Source organism: Tachysurus fulvidraco, chromosome 14, assembly GCF_022655615.1.
Source record: "Tachysurus fulvidraco isolate hzauxx_2018 chromosome 14, HZAU_PFXX_2.0, whole genome shotgun sequence".
Lineage (NCBI taxonomy): Eukaryota > Metazoa > Chordata > Actinopteri > Siluriformes > Bagridae > Tachysurus > Tachysurus fulvidraco.
This window is the reverse complement of record NC_062531.1, coordinates 1,634,908-1,655,074: the sequence shown is the minus strand read 5'-3', so window position 1 is coordinate 1,655,074 and position 20,167 is coordinate 1,634,908. Positions and strand designations below refer to the sequence as shown.

The window sequence follows — 20,167 nt, the reverse complement described above, 5'->3', positions numbered from 1 at the left end:
TATGGAGGTGTGGCTGCTACTTTCAAGCATAATTTAAAGAACCAAGAAGCTTTAGAAGGAGGAGATGTTGTACTAAGGTGTGAGCTTTCTAAAGCTGGAGTACCTGTTGAATGGTGGAAAGGTGAAGAACGCTTAGCACCAAGTGGGAGGTATCAGATCAGACAAGAAGGCAAGGTAGCCGAGATGGAAATCACAAATGTACTTCTTAATGATGCCGGGATATACAGTTGTGATGCGGGAAATCACAAAAGCTCTGCAGAGGTGAAAATCAAAGGTACTACCCAAAGGTCTGATTAATTAAATCTGTTTATCGCACCTTCTGTAATTTTCGCTGTTGGAACATAAAGTCTGTTTCTGTTGCCTCAGCTCTTCCAATTACCTTCAAACAAGAGCTCCAGGATCAGGTTTGTAAAGAAGGGGACAAAGCTGTGTTTGTCTGTGAACTATCCAAACCTGGGGCTCCAGTAGAGTGGAGAAAAGGAAGAGTTCTTTTGAAACCAGGAGAGAAGTACAAGATGAGGCTGGAAGGAAGGCTGACCAAACTGGAAATAAACAACCTGGAGGAAGATGATTCCGGAAGCTATATCTGTAAAACAAAAGATGCACAATCAACAGCTGAACTGACTGTACAAGGTAAGGCTCGTAAGGCACAAGACAGATTACACAACAAATTCCTAGAACCTATGTTGCACAAAATTTTATTCAGAACCTGAAACAGTTACATGTCATATACTAACTACTGTAGCAACAGTGGAATTTCTGCTGAAGATTCCATGAGACACCATTTAAAGCACCATAATATCACATTTGAACTTCATTCATTCATTTTCTACCACTTATCCGAACTTCTCGGGTCACGGGGAGCCTGTGCCTATCTCAGACGTCATCGGGCATCGAGGCAGGATACACCCTGGACGGAGTGCCAACCCATCACAGGGCACACACACACTCTCATTCACTCACACACACACACACACTCTCATTCACTCACACATTCCGGACAATTTTCCAGAGATGCCAATCAACCTACCATGCATGTCTTTGGACCGGGGGAGGAAACCGGAGTACCCTGAGGAAACCCCCGAGGCACGGGGAGAACATGCAAACTCCACACACACAAGGCGGAGGCGGGAATCGAACCCCCAACCCTGGAGGTGTGAGGCGAACGTGCTAACCACTAAGCCACCATGCCCCCCCCCCACATTTGAACTTCTCTCTATAAATTTACTTTCAACCAACCAAAAGAAACATCCTCTTTTTTTATCATAGACGTAAATTTGCCACAGCAGATTCCTTTGGAGGAAGACTCGCAACCCCATCACGTGATAGATGTTTGTTGAAAATTTTAGAGTTTATTTATAAATGTCTTCTTGGACTCCTTGTCATGCTTATGCTGTAAACAAAAAAATTTCCATGACTTTTTGTAGCACTTCCTGCTACCTTCAAAAATGTTCTGAAGAACCATGAAGCTCAAGAGGGAAGCAGCATCAGTTTGCAGTGTGAACTTTCCAAAGCTGGCACACATGTGGAGTGGTGGAAGGGAGCCGAAATGTTAAGGACCGGGGAGAGGTATCAGTTGAGAAAAAAGGGTGCGACAGCAGAACTGCTAATAAGAAAAGCACAACCAGAAGATAGTGGAGTGTACCGCTGTGTTTGTGGAGAACAGAGCACTGAGGCACAGATCAAAGTCAATGGTAGGAAACACTAGCTGCTTATCATTAGTCACTACCTAAACATGTTATATAACTACGGTGGCTGAGAAGTGCAAAACAAATTAACAAATCCGAAAACAAATGAACGAATCCGAGAACACAACGACAAGTCAGACAACCCGGAAAAGGTAGGTACAGTTTGTGAATGGAAACTTACCGATCATCTGACAATCACAAACTATACCTACCGTTTCCGGGTTGTCTGAATCGTTGCACGAAACACAGTAACAAATCCGAAAACACAACGACAATTCAGACAACCCGGAAGAGGTTGGTATAGTTTGTGATTGGAACACTTACCGATCATTGGACAAGACACCTGTCACTCAAGGTATACATGAAGTTCAACAGTCTGCCGCAGGGAAAAGTTGGAATGGATGGATGGAATGGATTACTGTGGATTCATTCTGTTATTTTCTTATATTTAAACGGAGAACTTTGCACGTTACACATAAGATTCCATACTGTACCTGTATATCTTGAGTGACAGGTGTCTCGTCCGATGATCGGTAAGTTTCCATTCAAAAACGATACCTACCGTTTCTGATTTGTTCATTTGTTTTCGGATTTGTCGATGTGTTTTTTGATGTATTAATCTGTTTTCGGATATGTCGATGTGTTTTGCACTTCTCGGCCACCGTAGATAACCCTTCTACAGGGCACCACTTAATGCATCAAAGCAGATTTCTGGTTGGTGTAAACTCTTGTTTTGTGTAGCTCTGCCAATAATGTTCAAGCAAGAACTAAAAAACCAAGAAGCTGAAGAAGGGAACAATGTCACACTGCGTTGTGAACTCTCAAAGTCTGAAGCTCTGGTAGAGTGGTGGAGAGGAGAACAACTTCTCAAGCCTGGGGAGAAATATCAGATGAGACAAATGGCCACAAAAATGGAGCTTGTCATCAGAAAAGTTGTACCTGAAGATAGCGGTGTCTATACTTGTGTGTGTCCAGATCAGAAATCCAGTGCATCAGTTAAAATAAAAGGTATGAAATCACTTATATCGAGATACCTCGTCACACACACACGATGACCAGCAAGCATTCTTCTGATGTCACGTATAATTTGCTCTCATGTTCTCAGCTATACCAGTGATTTTTAAACAGAACCTGAGAAACCAAGAAACAGTGGAAGGCAAGAACATCACATTACGTTGTGAACTTTCTAAATCGGGAGCTCTAGTGAAATGGTGGAAAGGTCAACGAGAGCTGGCTGGGGGTGAAAAATACCACATGAAGACTGAGGGAAAGACCGCTGAGCTGGTTATTAAGAACGTTTCATGTGAGGACGCTGGTGTATACGGCTGCACGATAGGAGAGCAAAAGACTACCTCAGAAATAAAAGTTCGGGGTAGGTTCTGCTACAGTCATGACAAGTTAACCCTCGTATGGTGTTCGTATTTTTGTTGAGCGCTATTCGGACGGGATTAGTTCTACGTGGGGACGTGGGGGTAAAGTAATTATTACCAGAGCTTCTCGGTGATTTTAGTCCCGTCCGAATGTGCCATCTTGGTAATCATTATGGACAATAGCCCTATTCGGATGGGATTAGTTCTACATGGGGACGTGGAGTACTGCAATTTTACCTCAGGACGTCTGTAATATTAATTGGCCAATTCGCACGGTACAAGACATCTCAGTAAAACTAGCAGAAGTGGGAGGGGTAACTCACTTTATGCACCACAGTAACCTCCTTGGCGTCATGTGCGTATGACGTTGCTTCCTGTTTCAAGCGCGTCCATGCTTGTAAAACGCGCCAAAAACTACTTTTAAACAGGAAATGACGGAATTTTACTGTACATATTTACAGCGGGTCGATTCGGATGGGATTAGTATTACCTGAGGTAATTTTTCCGGACCTTTTTACAGAAGGTAAAAGTCGCCGTAATCTTTAGTGACATTGTCCGTAATGATTACCGAGATGGCACATTCGGACGGGACTAAAATCACAGAGAAGCTCTGGTAATATTTACTTTACCCCCCACGTCCCCACGTAAAACTGTTTGCGCAAGTGATAACAAGAAGCAACGTCATACGCACATGACGACAAGGAGGTTACTGTGGTGCGTAAAGCGAGTTACCCCTCCCACTTCTGCTAGTTTTACTGAGACGTCTTGTCCCGAGCGAACTGGCCAATTAATATTACAGACGTCCTGGGATAAAATTGCATTACTCCACGTCCCCACGTAGAACTAATCCTGTCCGAATAGGGCTTTACTCAGCCAGTGTTCGTGGGTCCGTTTGACCCGCCGCATTTTTGGATTTTTAATTCAACACGATCAAATTTTTTATGTTAAAATACTCTACAGATGTTTTCTTCATCTCAATTACAATCAATATAAACATATATGGTTAATATTTGCCCTTTATCTTTATTACATCACATTTTTTAAATTAAAGTGATACTCGTTTTTTGTTGTTTTTTAATAAAAAGTAATTAAAAAAAAGAAAATCAAATTTAATCAAGATATGAGTGGAAAAAAAATCAACAAATTTACAAGGAAGCAAATTTTTTCAAAACTATTGATGTTTATGAATACGGGTCCCATGCACAGACCCCAACGACATACGAGGGTTAAATAAAAATAATTACTTTATTAATTCCTTCATATAGTTCCACACGGATACGTCACATTTCTATGTTTTTGTTTTTTTTTTAGCTCAACCAGTCACATTCAAACGAGAGCTCCAAAACGAAGTTTCCAAAGAAGGCGAAACTGCAGTGTTTAGTTGTGAGCTCTCAAAACCTGGAGCTCCGGTGGACTGGAGGAAAGGAAGAGTTATTCTGAAAGCAGGAGATAAATATGAGATCAAGCAAGACGGAAAAATGACCACACTTGTCATACGTAATGTTGAGGGAAGTGACGCTGGCTATTATTCATGTAAAACTAAGGATTCTGAGTCAACCGCTGAGCTTACTGTTCAGGGTAAGGCACCGTTTAGTTAGCACAGATGGCTTTCGATGGCTCTTGCTTTGCTTGCTGTGGTAAAGTTCCTTCTTTTGCATACAGTAGATGAATCTGTTTTGTGCACTATGAGGCTTCGCATGGCTTAAAATTAGAACGTAGGAAAGCTAATCACTTAAAGTTCTTAAAATCCTTCTTGTCTTGGCTACTGTGTCTAGTCCCACCCATTATTTTTAAAGTCAAACTAAAAAACCAAGAAGTTGAAGAGGAGAGCGATGTACGCCTGCATTGTGAGCTCTCCAAAGCTGGGCTTCCTGTTCAATGGAAAAAAGGGAAGGAGGTGATCAAGTCTGGGCTCAAATATCAAATTATACAGCGAGATACTACAGTGGAGCTGATCGTTAAGAAAGCGACGTCTGAAGATAGTGGAGTGTATAGTTGTATTTGTGGAGATCAGGATACTAAAGCCAACATCAAAGTTTTTGGTAGGATGAGCTCTTCTCAAGCTTTTATTTTTACTCGATTGAATCCTTCGCCTGCTCATATACTCTTTTGGTTGTTTAGCCTCTCCGGTTACATTCAGACAAAATCTAATGAACCAGGAGGCTCCAGAAGGAGGGATCATAGTCCTTCACTGTGAGATCTCTAAACCTGGGGTACCTGTGCAGTGGTGGAAAGATGAAGAGGAGCTTTGTAATGGATCAAAGTACAAGATGAAGCAAGATGGGTTAGTCGCCGAGTTACACATCCGCAACGTGCTCCCTATGGATGTTGGGGAGTATAGCTGTGTTGTCGGAGATCAGAAGACTACAGCTGAAGTTAACGTCAGGGGTAGGTCCATCGTGACAGGTTACACCTCCTAAATGAGAAGGTGTTAGGAATTATATTATGAATGCAGGTACATTTATTGCAATCATTTTTCTCAGTCATTATACATCCATCACTCACTATGTATGCCCAAACATACCTAGTAGTAAATGTAGTAAATTGTAAAAATGATTATGTTGTGCTGCTTAAAGGTGGGGTCTCCGATGTTTGAAAGGCAATGTTGACATACAGTATAAAATCACACCCCTGTATCGATAGCTCCGCCCACACATACATACGTAACCCAGGTGACTAACGGTAAGAAACGTGTCTTTATCATAGCTGAAGGGAAGAACAATACGATTGTAGATAAACAAACAAGCAAAAATGACACACAAGCATAATGATGTAAAGGACAAAGGCATATATTAGTTCTGTGTAACAAAGCAAAACCAACGTTACTCACCTATCGAGAAGGAAAAAAGCGCCTCGGCGTCTTAAGTAAAGTCGGCCACATATTCACAGGTCGGAGTTTCCCGAGTCGATAACTCCTGAGCTAAACGCTGTTACTACACAAAACGCGGTTGTAGCTGCCTCTCTACATTACTACGATAGAAAAGAGGTGTTATTTGTGTAGTAACAGCGTTTAGCTCAGGAGTTATTGACTCGGGAAACTCCAACCTGTGAATATGTGGCCGACTTCCTGCTCCTTCAGTTCTCTCCAGCGCTGGAAAGCTGATCCTATATTAACACGTCCTACTTCTTGCCTCATCGTAAGTCTTTCTTCTCTTTCTTTCTTCGTTTTTATCCTCCATGTCAACGTTAAAACCGCTTTCTGCTGATGTCACACATGCGCACTGAACACTCTCTACACCCATATCGACGAGACACGCCCCTTTCTGCTCATTGGCTACACATTTGTTTTGTATTTGTTTTGATTTTTAGTTCTTCGTACCGGTTTTTTGAAGCATTTCTCAAACATCGGAGACCCCACCTTTAAACAAACACATTCCCATTTTCACATGAAGGCATCAGACCACCATTTTGGACCAGTGACATATACAGTATTTACTAATTAACAAACACAGGTCTGTAAGCGTTTCATTGTCTTCTATTGTTAGAATTCTATTTGGCAACAAATAGAATCTTTATCTTTTTTTGACAAGGAAAGCAAAACATTTTATGTATAGAAATTATCTACAGTATTATCCCACAGCTCACAGATGTTACTAGCTTTTGCAACTAGGCTGTATCATTTATATATGATTTACACCCTAGAAAGAACATCACTTTTTTTTTTACATCCCCTTTACATTCCTCTGCTTTGCATACAGCTGCAGCCTCTGTGTTCTTTGAGAAAGAGCTACAGGACCAGGAGGTGATGGAAGGAAACTCTGTGGTGTTCAGTTGCTTGCTGTCAAGTCCTAATGCACCAGTGGCTTGGAAAAAAGACTCATTGCAGATCACACAAGGTGGCCGATTTACTGTACACCAAAAGGGCTCGACACAGGAGCTTGAGATCCGGAAACTCAGGTCTGAGGATGCTGGTGTGTACACGTGTAGCACAAGGGGAAAGACAACATCAGCACACCTTCGAGTGATCGGTAAATAGCCAATGCCTTATTAGCAGCAGTAGAAATATTTTTAGAAATCATTTTTATTGTGTTAAAGCTTTTTCTATCTCTTAGATCGTGTGAGAATTGTGCGAGAGCTACAGGACCTGACCATCGTCGCAGGAGAAGATGCCCATTTTGTGTGTGAGCTTTCGCATAGCGACATTACCGACGGAGTGTGGTGGCTTGACTCCACCGTTCTGCAGGCAAACGAAATGAACCAAATGACATGTCACGGCCGTGAGCATCACCTGACGCTTACCATGACAACACCTGAGGAGTCAGGTATTGTGGCCTTTGTGGTAGGAGAAGAGTGGACTTCGGCTCGTCTACAGGTGAAAAGTAAACCCAAAGGTGAGAATAGAAGTGAAGGTCCTTCTCCTGCCATCAGAGGAAACCCTGTATATGTTTTAAAGCTCAAGCCGATGCCAACATACCTTTTTCCAAAAATTCTACTACTCTACTTGGTCATGATAGAATAACAGAAAATATTTAATGTTCTTCTGTTTATATAGTATTGATAGAAGAAAAAGTGAAAGACCTGGTAGTCTTGGAGGGCGAAACTGCCACGTTATCCTGTGTGACATCAGCTGACTGCACACCCATCACCTGGAAAAAAAACAATGTGACACTTCTGGCAGGGGAAAAGTACGAACCCCGTAAAGAAGGGAAGCACAACATGCTTTTAATACACACAGTAGAAAAAGATGATACTGGGGTTTATATGTGCGACACAGGAGACATGCAGAGTATGGCTGTTCTCACCGTCAGAGGTAAGTCTGTATTTATTAGGCCATGGCTGACAAACTCAAAATGACTGTGACTATAATATATTTGTACAACCTGAAATGTCATGAATTGATTATAAAACTAAAAATCTATATACTGTATATACTGTAAAAGTTGTGATTGTAGGTTCTCCATTGCTGGGAAACCCATAAATCAGTTGTTATTGGAAAGAGACATGGGTACAGCATCAAATGTGTAGCTTGACCTGAGTTACATCATTAGACATTTTATCAGTAGCTGAGATAAATGCTCTAGTTTGTCCTAGAGGTCTTCACGGGTCCAGTTAGATCCGAAAACCCGAGGTCCGACCCGAGACCCGAGCGGGTTCGGGTCTAAAAGTCTCACGTGTACCTCGGACACGGGTCGGGTCTAATAATAGAGGCGTTGGGTCTCGGGTAATTTAAAATGAATGTGTTTTTACCGAACGGACCCGAGAAGACCCGAACAACTGTATCTCGTGTGTGTGCATCGACTCGAGTCCTTTTCCAACCTCTCCTTTGTTTGCCGAGACCGCTTGTGACATGTGGCTGACGGCGTGTGGCTGGCGGTAAGCTAATTCTCGTTGAAACAGACCTGTCAATCAATTTCTAATCCACTCTGTAGCGGTTACTTTAGTGTTATGTTTAGTTATGCACCAAGTCAGGTCAAAAAAAAATTGCCGTCGGGTCGGACTCTGGTCTGATTTTTTCGTTTTTGTCTCGGGTCGGGTCTTTCTTAAAAAAATAATAAATTATACACGTCGGGTTCAGTTAAATAGTGATTCGGGTCACTTCGGGTCGGGTAGATTTCTTTAGACCCGAGAAGACCCCTAGTTTGTCCCTCTTTTATTTATTTATTTATTCTTTAATATTTCAGTCCAATTGTACAGTTTTAATTTAGAACTCCCAGCCTCCAGGCCATTACATTGACATTCATGTTACTAAAGAAACCATGTCCATGGAACGTTAATGTTGAAATTGGTCCCATATCCTGTGTCCTAGAACGTCCACTATTCTTTCGTGAGGAACTTCAAAGTCAGCAGGTGGAAGAGGGTGAAACCGCCTTTCTGCACTGTGAGCTCTCTAAGCCAGGGGTTGTGGTGCAATGGAAGAAGGGAGGTACTTTGATTAAACCAGGAAACAAGTATCAAATAAAGCAGGACGGCTGTGAAGCACAACTTCAGATCTCCGAGCTGGTAGTTCAGGATAGCGGTATCTACAGATGCTGTGTGGATGGCATCGAGACAAAAGCTAGTCTTAGTGTTAAAGGTATCCTTCATAATGAGAAAAGCATATTCAGTAATAAAACATGTATTACATTAATATAGTCTAAATTAAAGGCACCTTTTTCTAGACCAACCTCTGTTCTTTCGTGAGAAACTCCAAAGTATGGAAGCCGAAGAGGGTGAAACCGCTTTCCTGTGCTGTGAACTCTCTAAGCCAGGAGTTCAAGCGCAGTGGAGGAAAGGAACCGTGCTGCTGAGGCCAGGAATCAAATACCAGATGAAACAGAACAGTTGTGAGTTAGAGCTCCAGATAAATGACTTAAAATGTGAAGACAGTGGAGTCTACAGATGTCGTGTTGGTAGTCTAGAGACAACGGCGAATATCCTAGTAAAAGGTAAAGAACGACAAGAATCTGTATGTTTTATATGTATATTTGGAAATTAATTAAACAACCTTTTATTTAATACCCACCAGAACAACCATTGTTCTTCTCTGAAGAGCTACAAAATCAGCAGGTAGAGGAAGGTGAAACTGCCTTCTTGTGCTGTGAACTTTCTAAACCTGGGGTTTCGGTGCAGTGGAAGAAAGGAACTGTGCTGCTTAGACCCGGAGACAAGTATGAATTAAACCAAGACGGTTGTAAATTGCAGCTTAAGATTCATGATGTGATAGGTCTGGACAGTGGAAATTACAAATGCTGTGCTGGTGGCTTGGTTACTACAGCGTCTGTTGCGGTAAAAGGTAATGTCCAGTGTGACGGAAATATCGTACGGAAACAAAGTAAAATCTTTTATATATATATATATATATTAGGGCGGGTAAAATTTTTGATCCAATTAATTACATTATGTGGCGATTAATTGATCTAATTAGTCGCATTTAATTGCACATAAATATTAGCTGAGAATTTCCCCCAAAATGTCATTTAAAATGATTGTGTTTGCGGAAGATTCAACCAATATAACAAAAAAGCAGTTTTTTTTATTTAACACAAGCCTATCACTTAGGCTACAATGGCCGTAACATCGTAATTCGATAAGCATCCATTAACCCCTTGTCTTCCACAATATTAACAGGCCTACAGTCCATTGCAATCGATTTAGATATTGCATTTGTTAGTGTTTCTGAGGACAACTTACTTAATTTGCAGCGATTTTCAGTCAGGGCGGTTTGGCGGAGCTTGCCTGCAGCATCCGGGGTTGTGCTAACTGCAGAGCTCGCAATATGTTTTGAGTTCAGGTGGTATTTCATGCTAGAACTACTTCGATGGGATGCAAATTCCTTATTGCAGAGAATGCAAAGGACTTTGGTTTTTATCAGTGGCTCCAGAAAGCCAGGCAGATCGGTGTCGTTTGGCATCATGCTTGACTAACTCGCCACTACAGCTTATTGCAAGATGTGTAGTCGTTGGTACAGGTGTGGGGAGGGGCGGGGCGCATTAAATGCGTTAAAGATATTAACGCGTTATGTTTTCTCATAATTAATTAATCTAATTAATGCGTTAAATTACCAGCCCTATATATATATATATATATGTAAAGTCATCCAGATCGATATCGTCAGATTTACTATTTCAGAACAACCCCTGTTTTTCCACGAGGAACTTCAAAATTTGGAATCAGTGGAGGGTGAGACCGCTTCCATGTGCTGTAAAGTCTCGAAATCTGGAGTTTCAGTGCAGTGGAGAAAAGGAGCTGTAGTATTGAAGCCTGGAAATAAGTATGAAATGAAACAGAATGATTGTGAATTTCAGCTTAAAATCCATGACTTAACAAATCACGACAGCGGCATCTACAGATGCTGTACAGGCGTCGTCGTGACTACGGCATCCCTGGAAGTGAAAGGTACGTGCAATAAACTTTAGGAGCATCGTGCTGGGTAGACGAGTCTGACAATAACGTCAAAATTTACATTTACGGTTAAGGAATTTGTCAGACAACCTTGGCTAGTTCTGTGTCTAGACAGCGAGTACTGTGTGGGGTCTATTTAAAACTTATCCTAATGCTGGTACAAATAAACCAGGGTCTAATACTGTCAAACTTAAACCCTCGGTTTTATGTGATGAGTTAATACACGTTTGTAGGTACTCTGATACTTAGTGCTTGAAGAACTGATTAATGTGGAGGCATGGCTTTAATCTTTCTTTGAAGTCAAGGCAAGTTTATTCCACCTCCTCGGTTCCAGGACAGTTTTGATGCAGTCTTCATTCTTTCTTGAGAAATAATTTGTCAAGTTAAAGGTGGAGTGCACGATGTTTGAAAGCCAATGTTGCCATTTGAAATCACCAAAACAAACACTCCCCTAACCCAAATGGGTCCCACCCCTTTATCGATAGCTCCGCCCACACATACATACGTATGTTTGGGCGGAGCGACTAACAGAAAGAAACGTGTCTTTATCATAGCTGAAGGGAAGAACAATACGATTGTAGATAAACAAACAAGCAAAAATGCCACACAAGCATAATGATGTAAAGGACAAAGACATATATTAGTTCTGTGTAACAAAGCAAAACCAACGTTACTCACCTATCGAGAAGGAAAAAAGCGCCTCGGCGTCTTAAGTAAAGTCGGCCACATATTCACAGGTCGGAGTTTCCCAAGTCGATAACTCCTGAGCTAAACGCTGTTACTACACAAAACGCGGTTGTAGCTGCCTCTCTACATTACTACGATAGAAAAGAGGTGTTATTTGTGTAGTAACAGCGTTTAGCTCAGGAGTTATTGACTCGGGAAACTCCAACCTGTGAATATGTGGCCAACTTCCTGCTCCTTCAGTTCTCTCCAGCGCTGGAAAGCTGATCCTATATTAACACGTCCTACTTCTTGTCCTTATCGTAAGTCTTTCTTCTCTTTCTTTCTTTGTTTTTATCCTCCGTGTCAATGTTAAAACCACTTTCTGCTAATGTCACACATGCGCACTGAACACTTCGCCGCATTTTGACAAGACCCGCCCCTTTCTGCTCATTGGCTACACGTTTGTTTTGTTTGTCATCCCGACTCGGTTTTCTGAAGCATTTCTCAAACACCGTGCACCTCACCTTTAAGCCATGCTAGAGGCTGGAAGAGAACATGTTGTAGAACAAAATATCCATTCTTCTACTGATCTGGTTATGCAGCAAGTTGCTTACTCACCAAATATCAACCATTTATGTCAACTGGGATAACCGCTAGTTATGCAATCTGGTTCTTCCTGATGCTTTATACTGTATATGTCACAGAAACCTACTCTGTGTTAAGGTTCCCTTTAATTTAACCACTAAACAAATAACAAAATCAACGGATGTATGTTGTTTTATGTAGAACAACCACCATTTTTTCTCGAAGAACTCCAAAGTATGCAAGCGATAGAAGGAGAGACTGCGTCATTGATCTGTGAGCTCTCTAAACCTGGAGTTCCTGTGGTGTGGAAGAAAGGTGCGACCCGTCTGAGGCCGGGAGGTAAATACGAGATACGGCAAAAGGGCTGCAAGTTACAGCTTAAAGTACGTAACTTAACACATCAAGACAGTGGTTTCTACAAGTGTTGTGCTGGAGACCTTGAAACCATGGCATCCCTTGAAGTGAAAGGTATACGGCATATTGGCCAAATTTGGACTGTATGTCAGAATATGGGAATATTAGTTTAATGGTAGTAATAAAGTGTACTTGTAACCCTTCAATTCTTTATAGAAGTACCGGTATTCTTTCATGAGGAATTACAAAATTTGGAGTTGGAAGAAGGTGGGACTGCTTTGCTATCTTGCAAGCTTTCCAAACCTGGGGTTGCAGTGCAGTGGAAGAAGGGATCAGTCCTGCTTAGACCATGCGAAAAGTATAAGTTGACGGTGAACGTATGTGACCTACAACTTCAAATTCATGATCTGACATGTGAGGACAGTGGCACTTATAGATGTTCTGCTGAAAACACAGAGACCACAGCAGTTGTTCTTGTAAAAGGTATTTTTTAATTATTTCCATTTAACTTATTACCTTCTCCACACGTGTTAAAGGTGCGGTCTGCGAATTTTGAAAGCCAATGTTGACATATAAAATCACCAAAACCTAACCCAAATGTGTCCCACCCCTGTATCAATAGCTCTGCCCACACATACATACGTAACCCAGGCGACTAACAGAAAGAAACGTGTCTTTATCATAGCTGAAGGGAAGAACAATACGATTGTAGATAAACAAACAAGCAAAAATGACACACAAGCATAATCATGTAAAGGACAAAGGCATATATTAGTTCTGTGTAACAAAGCAAAACCAACGTTACTCACCTATCGAGAAGGAAAAAAGCGCCTCGGCGTCTTAAGTAAAGTCGGCCACATATTCACAGGTCGGAGTTTCCCGAGTCGATAACTCCTGAGCTAAACGCTGTTACTACACAAAGCGCGGTTGTAGCTGCCTCTCTACATTACTACGATAGAAAAGAGGTGTTATTTGTGTAGTAACAGCGTTTAGCTCAGGAGTTATTGACTCGGGAAACTCCAACCTGTGAATATGTGGCCAACTTCCTGCTCCTTCAGTTCTCTCCAGCGCTGGAAAGCTGATCCTATATTAACACGTCCTACTTCTTGTCCTTATCGTAAGTCTTTCTTCTCTTCCTTTATTTGTTTTTGTCCTCCATGTCAATGTTAAAACCGCTTTCTGCTAACGTCACACATGCGCACTGAACACTCTCTCCGCCCATATCGACAAGCCCTGCCCCTTTCTGCTCACTGGCTACACGTTAGTTTTGATTTTTGTTTAGTTTTCTGAAACATTTCTCAAAAATCAGAGACCCCACCTTTAATCTGACAGGAACTGAGATGTGTTACACAACTTTTGAACAGCATTTAATCTGGCATTTTTAGAACAACCACTCTTCTTCTACAAGGAGCTCAAAAATCAAGAAGCAGAAGAAGGTGAAACCAGCTCGTTGTGCTGTGAGCTCTCAAAACCCAGGGCTTCTGTGCAGTGGAAAAGGGATTCTATGCTTCTGAAGACTGGAGAAAAGTATGAAATAAAGCAGGATGGATGCAAACTGCAGCTTAAGATTCATGATCTAAACAGTTCTGATTGTGGCTCCTACAAATGTTGTGCTGGTAGTCTGGTCACGACAGCATGTCTTTTAGTGAAAGGTATGAGGTTTACACATAACAAATATGGTTACTAAGGATTAGGCTATACACTGAAAAATAAGTCTAGATAAAAAAAAAAAAGTTCTGACCACAATTTTCTTCATTCTCTTCAGAAAAACCTTTGTTCTTCTGCAAGGAGCTTCAAAATCTGGAGGTAGAAGAAGGTAAAACCGCCTTGTTGTGCTGTGAGCTTTCAAAACCGGGAATTTCTGTGGTGTGGAAGAAAGGAGTTCTTCTTCTGAAACCTGGAGAGAAGTATGGAATGAAGCAAGATGGATGCGAACTGCAGCTTATGATCCATGATCTGAGGAGTTCTGATAGTGACTCCTACAAATGTTGTGCTGGTAGTCTGGTTACTACAGCGTCTATCGTGGTGAAAGGTATGGCATTGGTTTTGACCAACGTTACAACTACGATTGACCAAAGAGCATCACTGTGGAAAAAAAAAAGATCAATATGTTCTTCATTGTCTTCAGAAAAACCATTGTTCTTCTGCAAGGAGCTTCAAAATCTGGAGGTAGAAGAAGGTAAAACTGCCTTTTTCTGCTGTGAGCTTTCAAAACCTGGAATTTCTGTTGTGTGGAAGAAAGGAGTTCTTCTTCTGAAGCCTGGAGAGAAGTATGAAATGAAGCAGGATGGATGCAAACTGCAGCTTAAGATTCATGATCTAAAGAGTTCTGATAGTGGTGCCTACAAATGTTGTGCTGGTAGTCTGGTCACCACAGCATCGATTGCGGTGAAAGGTATGTTGTTGAAGCGCAAGGACATCCATTTGACAAAAGTTTTATTAACACTGTCATTGGGAGAGAAGTTTGAGCACCATGCTTTTTGTTTCTTCTAGAAAAACCCTTGCTTTTCTGTAAGGAACTTCAGAAACTGGAGGTAGAAGAGGGTACAATCGCCTTACTGTGCTGTGAGCTCACAAAGCCTGGGGTTGCAGTGCAATGGAAGAAAGGAGCGATTCCTCTGAAGCCTGGAGAGAAGTATGAGATGAAGCAAAATGGATGTGAACTTCAGCTATATATCCATGATCTCAGGCAATCTGACAGTGGCTTCTATAAATGCTGCGCTGGTAGCATGGTCAGTACCGCATCCATCGTAGTGAAAGGTATGTGGAATTTGGTGACGTTTGTCATAAAAACATTCGACAGCCTGCTTCTTGTAGTCTGTTGTGATAGAAATCTGACTATGTTCTTTGTCCTCTCCAGAAAAACCTTTATTCTTTTGCAAGGAGCTAAAAGATCTGGATGTAGAAGAGGGTACAATTGCCTTACTGTGCTGTGAGCTCACAAAACCTGGAGTTGCAGTGCAATGGAAGAAAGGAGCGATTCCTCTGAAGCCTGGAGAGAAGTATGAGATGAAGCAAAATGGATGTGAACTGCAACTTAGGATTGACGATCTAAGATCTTCTGATAATGGCTCCTACAAATGTTGTGCTGGCACAACGAGCACGACCGCATCGATTGTTGTAAAAGGTATGTAATGGTCGATAACGTTGGAACAGTTTTATGAACTTCATCTTAGTGAGAATGGAACTGAGCACCATTTTATTTGTTCTCTCCAGAAAAACCTTTGTTCTTCTGCAAGGATCTCCAAAATCTGGAGGTCGAAGAAGGTAAAACTGCCCTGTTGTGCTGTGAGCTTTCAAAACCGGGAATTTCTGTGGTGTGGAAGAAAGGAGTTCTTCTTCTGAAACCTGGAGAGAAGTATGGAATGAAGCAAGATGGTTGCAAACTGCAGCTTATGATCCATGATCTGAGGAGTTCTGATAGCGACTCCTACAAATGTTGTGCTGGTAGTCTGGTTACTACAGCGTCTATCGTGGTGAAAGGTATGGCATTGGTTGTGACCAACCCTACTGTACAAATATGACTGAACGAAAAGCATCACCTTGGATAAAAATTGATCAAAATTTTCTTCATCCAATTCAGAAAAACCTTTGTTCTTCTGCAAGGAGCTTCAAAATCTGGAGGTAGAAGAAGGTAAAACTGCCGAACTGTACTGTGAGCTCTCTAAACCTGGAATCTCTGTGCAATGGTACACGGAAACGATGCTGCTTAGACCGGGAAGTAAGTACGAAATTAAGCAAGATGGCTATAAACATCATCTTAAGATATATGGCTTGGAGAATCAAGACACTGGGAGCTACAAATGTTGTGCTGGTGGTTTAGTTACAACGGCGTCTATCACGGTCAAAGGTTTGTGGTTTATTAGAGCACTTGCAATTTGTTAAAGCAGGAAATGAAAGCATTTGAGAAGGAACTGACAGATATGTTCTTTTCATCTTCCAGAACATCCAGTATTTTTCTCTAAGGAGCTTGAAAGTCAAGAAGTAGAAGAAGGCAGTAATGTGATCCTGTGCTGTGAGCTCTCTAAACCTGGAGCTACAGTGCAATGGAAGAAGGACACGGTTCTGCTACACCCTGGAAATAAATATGAGATGAAGCAAAATGGCTGTGAAGTACAGCTTAACGTTTATAACTTAAACACTGAAGATTGTGGTGTTTACAAGTGCTGTGCTAGTAAAGTGGAGACAGCTGCTACCGTTGGTGTAAAAGGTCCGTTCTGCACTTTTTCTTACATGTTGCACTTTTCACCGCACCATTTTCACAAATAACTTGCATGTAAGTCACGTTATTTTTACAGAACACAGTTTGCACTCGGGGGGCACGGTGGCTTAGTGCTTAGCACGTTCTCTTCACACCTCCAGGGTTGGGGGTTCGATTCCCGCCTCCGCCTTGTGTGTGTTCTACCCATGCCTCTGGGGTTTCCTCCGGGTACTCCGGTTTCCTCCCCCGGTCCAAAGACATGCATGGTACAGTAGGTTGATTGGCATCTCTGGAGAATTGTCCGTAGTGTGTGAGTGTGTGAGTGAATGAGAGTGTGTGTGTGCCCTGTGATGGGTTGGCACTCCGTCCAGTGTGTATCCTGCCTCGATGCCCGATGACGCCTGAGATAGGCACAGGCTCCCCGTGACCCGAGGTAGTTCGGATAAGCGGTAGGAAATGAATGAATGAATGAATGAACAGTTTGCACTCTGCTGAAATGCTTCCAGATGGCTGTCCGCTCTTGCCATTTGTTTATTAGCCTGACACTTTACAGCAGACTTACATCACATAGTATCACATGACATATTTGTTAAATATGAGTATTAGCAAATGATCACAGTGAAGGAATGATATGTATACCCGTGCTGTATTGATGCATCCTACGTAGCAAACTAATAAAAAAACATTTTCTTGACATCTTGATAATTACATACTTTTATTCTTCCCATAACAGGTTCAGCATTTCCAGCCAAACTCAAGGACATCCCTCGGGTACCTCCACGCACGAAAGGCAAGAGATCCCAGCAAAGTCCTCTGCTATACAGACAAAGCAATACGGTCGATCAATGCCAGGATGATCTTTTAGACCATAGTGAAAAGAGAACAGAGGAGCAAGTCTCTGAGAAAACATTAATGGAGGAAAGGGTGAAAGAAAACGAAAGATTCTCCGTGAAGGACGAGGTGATGGTGGATATAAAAAAATCCACTTTTTCCCCTGACAGTTGTGTTACTGCAATGCAGAGAAAAAGTGCAGAGAAGATTGAAGTTCCAACTACCGTTAGCAAGCAAAATCGAGATAATATGAAACACGTACCTGTGTCCAGCGATACCGATGAACGGAAGAGTGAGACTCGAGGCAAGGTTGTGCAACTAGCAACACCTCTCCACAAGGAAAAGCTCACCCAGCCACAGATTGTTCTTCAAGCACAAGACGTTCTGGAGCCAAAGACACGGGTTTCGGTCATGGAGCTATTTGAAGAACCAAACTTCAGAATTTCCTCAGACACCGAGAGTCAGTCCCTGGATTTCGGAGCTAAAATAACCAAAGAGAAACATACCGCAAAGGAAACATCAGTAAGGGAAGAAATAAAAGAAAAGAAACCACATGTGCATAGTGAAACATCTGTAGATCCCGAAAAGATTGAATCCTCGAGTGAAGTGAAGGAGCACCTTACAGAGAAAGCATTAAGGCATCATATTATGGATCAGGAATACAAGAAGCAACATGTCAGTGCAGGAAAAACGGCAGAACTTTCCATTAAACCAGCACATGTTGTAGACATGGGTTTTACAGACCAGACAAATGTGAAGCAAAGGGACGAAGCCCCAGAACATTCAACACATGGACCGGTAGCAGCCCAAACCAGGAGAGAGGGTCTGGTTGGTGGTGCTGTCAAACCTAAACCTTGGGAAAAGATCACCAAAGCTTGTGAAGTTGCAGAGCTGACGAAGGACACAAAACCACTAGAACAGCAAAGGGACAAAGCCCCAGAACATTCAACACATGGACCGGTAGCAGCCCAAACCAAGAGAGAGGGTCCGGTTGGTGGTGCTGTCAAACCTAAACCTTGGGAAAAGATCACCAAAGCTTGTGAAGTCGCAGAGCTGACGAAGGACACAAAACCACTAGACCAGCATCATCAAGATCTCTCTGGTTTAGACATACCTGTAAGTCATGAGGATGAGACAGAGATGCTGGATGCAGCTGTCAAGATCCAAGCTGCTTTTAAGGGCTACAAGGCTCGAAAGGACATGCGGCCTAATTTCAAGGCAGTGTTCAAGACCCAGAATGTGGAGCTGTCTAATGCATTTTGTTTGGAGTGTATTGTCGATGGTAAACCCAGCATAGTACGGTGGCTGAAGGATGGTGTCGAGATACAATCTGGGAAGCGCCACAACATCAGCCACCATGATGATGGTAGGTGCTTGCTGGTTGTAGCTAATGCAAGTTACAAAGATGCAGGGATCTACACTTGTGAAGTTGCCAACAAGTTTGGAACTATTAGTTACAATGGGAACGTGACGGTCAGTCATCCAAAGAAACCTATTAAAAAAACGGCACAGAAAACAGCAGCAGAACCAACTCCAGGAAAAGAAGTTTGGCAGATGTCTAATAAGGAAGAGGACAAGCTTAAGCTCATCTACGATCTGCCTACAGATAACACCTACAGAAAAATTCAGGAGAAAAGGAAAAGTCTCATTTCAGTTAGTCCTTGTAAGTTTCTTTAAATAATTGTTTCAAACCTACGTGTTTTGCCGGACTTGCCTAATGTCCATTTAAGACATCTAAACAAAATGACAACTTTATACAGGCTAACAAACAAGATATATACAAATTAACAAATCATTGGTTGTTATTACCAAAATTGTGGGGTTTTTTTTTTCCATTGTCCTGATTTACTCCAGATGGCTTGGTGGCTTAGCGGTTAGCACGTTTGCCTCACACCTCCATGGTTGGGGGTTCGATTCCCGCCTCCGCCTTGTGTGTGTGGAGTTTGCATGTTTTCCCCGTGCCTCGGGGGTTTCCTCCGGGTACTCCGGTTTCCTCCCCCGGTCCAAAGACCATGCATGGTAGGTTGATTGGCATCTCTGGAAAATTGTCTGTAGTGAATGAGAGAGTGTGTGTGCCCTATGATGGGTTGGCACTCCGTCCAGGGTGTATCCTGTCTTGATGCTTGATGATGCCTGAGGTAGGCACAGGCTCCCCGTGACCCGAGAAGTTTGGATAAGTGGTAGAAAATGAATGAACACACACACTCACACACACACTACGGACAATTTTCCAGAGATGCCAATCAGCCTGTCGAACGTGCTAACCACTAAGCCACCGTGCCCCTGGGCATTGCTTTATCTCTATTAAATTGAAATTTAATAGCTTTTATTCTATTTTTTGAAATCAAGATAGTTTCTGGCATCAGCGAACACACAACATCTGGACAACCATTTCTTCATTTTAATTTGTGTATCGACTGATGACAATAAATCTATTGACAATAAAGCTTGTTTTGAATTCAGTTGAAATTGTCTTGGGGTAGCCTTTCAAAATAAATAAATAGATAGATAGATAGATAGATAGATAGATAGATAGATAGATAGATAGATAGATAGATAGATAGATAGATAGATAGATAGACATACGAATTAATTACGAATTAATAAATAGATAGAGATAGATAGATAGATAGATAGATAGATAGATAGAT

The 20,167-nt window shown here is 41.9% G+C and overlaps 1 protein-coding gene across 1 annotated transcript in view; it reads left to right on the top strand.

Annotated features, from left to right (window-relative positions):
* obscna (obscurin, cytoskeletal calmodulin and titin-interacting RhoGEF a) overlaps positions 1-20,167 on the top strand; it is a 65,932-nt gene that overhangs the window by 14,462 nt on the left and 31,303 nt on the right. Inside the window, exons 20-45 of the mRNA XM_047799928.1 lie at positions 8-274; positions 367-633; positions 1,428-1,694; positions 2,430-2,696; positions 2,794-3,060; positions 4,370-4,636; positions 4,834-5,100; positions 5,180-5,446; positions 6,757-7,026; positions 7,111-7,389; positions 7,551-7,808; positions 8,805-9,071; positions 9,157-9,423; positions 9,504-9,770; positions 10,607-10,873; positions 12,332-12,598; positions 12,701-12,967; positions 13,870-14,136; positions 14,250-14,516; positions 14,613-14,879; positions 14,978-15,244; positions 15,345-15,611; positions 15,701-15,967; positions 16,068-16,334; positions 16,428-16,694; positions 17,419-19,179. Coding sequence (XP_047655884.1) covers positions 8-274; positions 367-633; positions 1,428-1,694; positions 2,430-2,696; positions 2,794-3,060; positions 4,370-4,636; positions 4,834-5,100; positions 5,180-5,446; positions 6,757-7,026; positions 7,111-7,389; positions 7,551-7,808; positions 8,805-9,071; positions 9,157-9,423; positions 9,504-9,770; positions 10,607-10,873; positions 12,332-12,598; positions 12,701-12,967; positions 13,870-14,136; positions 14,250-14,516; positions 14,613-14,879; positions 14,978-15,244; positions 15,345-15,611; positions 15,701-15,967; positions 16,068-16,334; positions 16,428-16,694; positions 17,419-19,179 — 8,442 coding nt within the window. The remainder of the gene's footprint in view (positions 1-7; positions 275-366; positions 634-1,427; positions 1,695-2,429; positions 2,697-2,793; positions 3,061-4,369; positions 4,637-4,833; positions 5,101-5,179; positions 5,447-6,756; positions 7,027-7,110; positions 7,390-7,550; positions 7,809-8,804; positions 9,072-9,156; positions 9,424-9,503; positions 9,771-10,606; positions 10,874-12,331; positions 12,599-12,700; positions 12,968-13,869; positions 14,137-14,249; positions 14,517-14,612; positions 14,880-14,977; positions 15,245-15,344; positions 15,612-15,700; positions 15,968-16,067; positions 16,335-16,427; positions 16,695-17,418; positions 19,180-20,167) is intronic.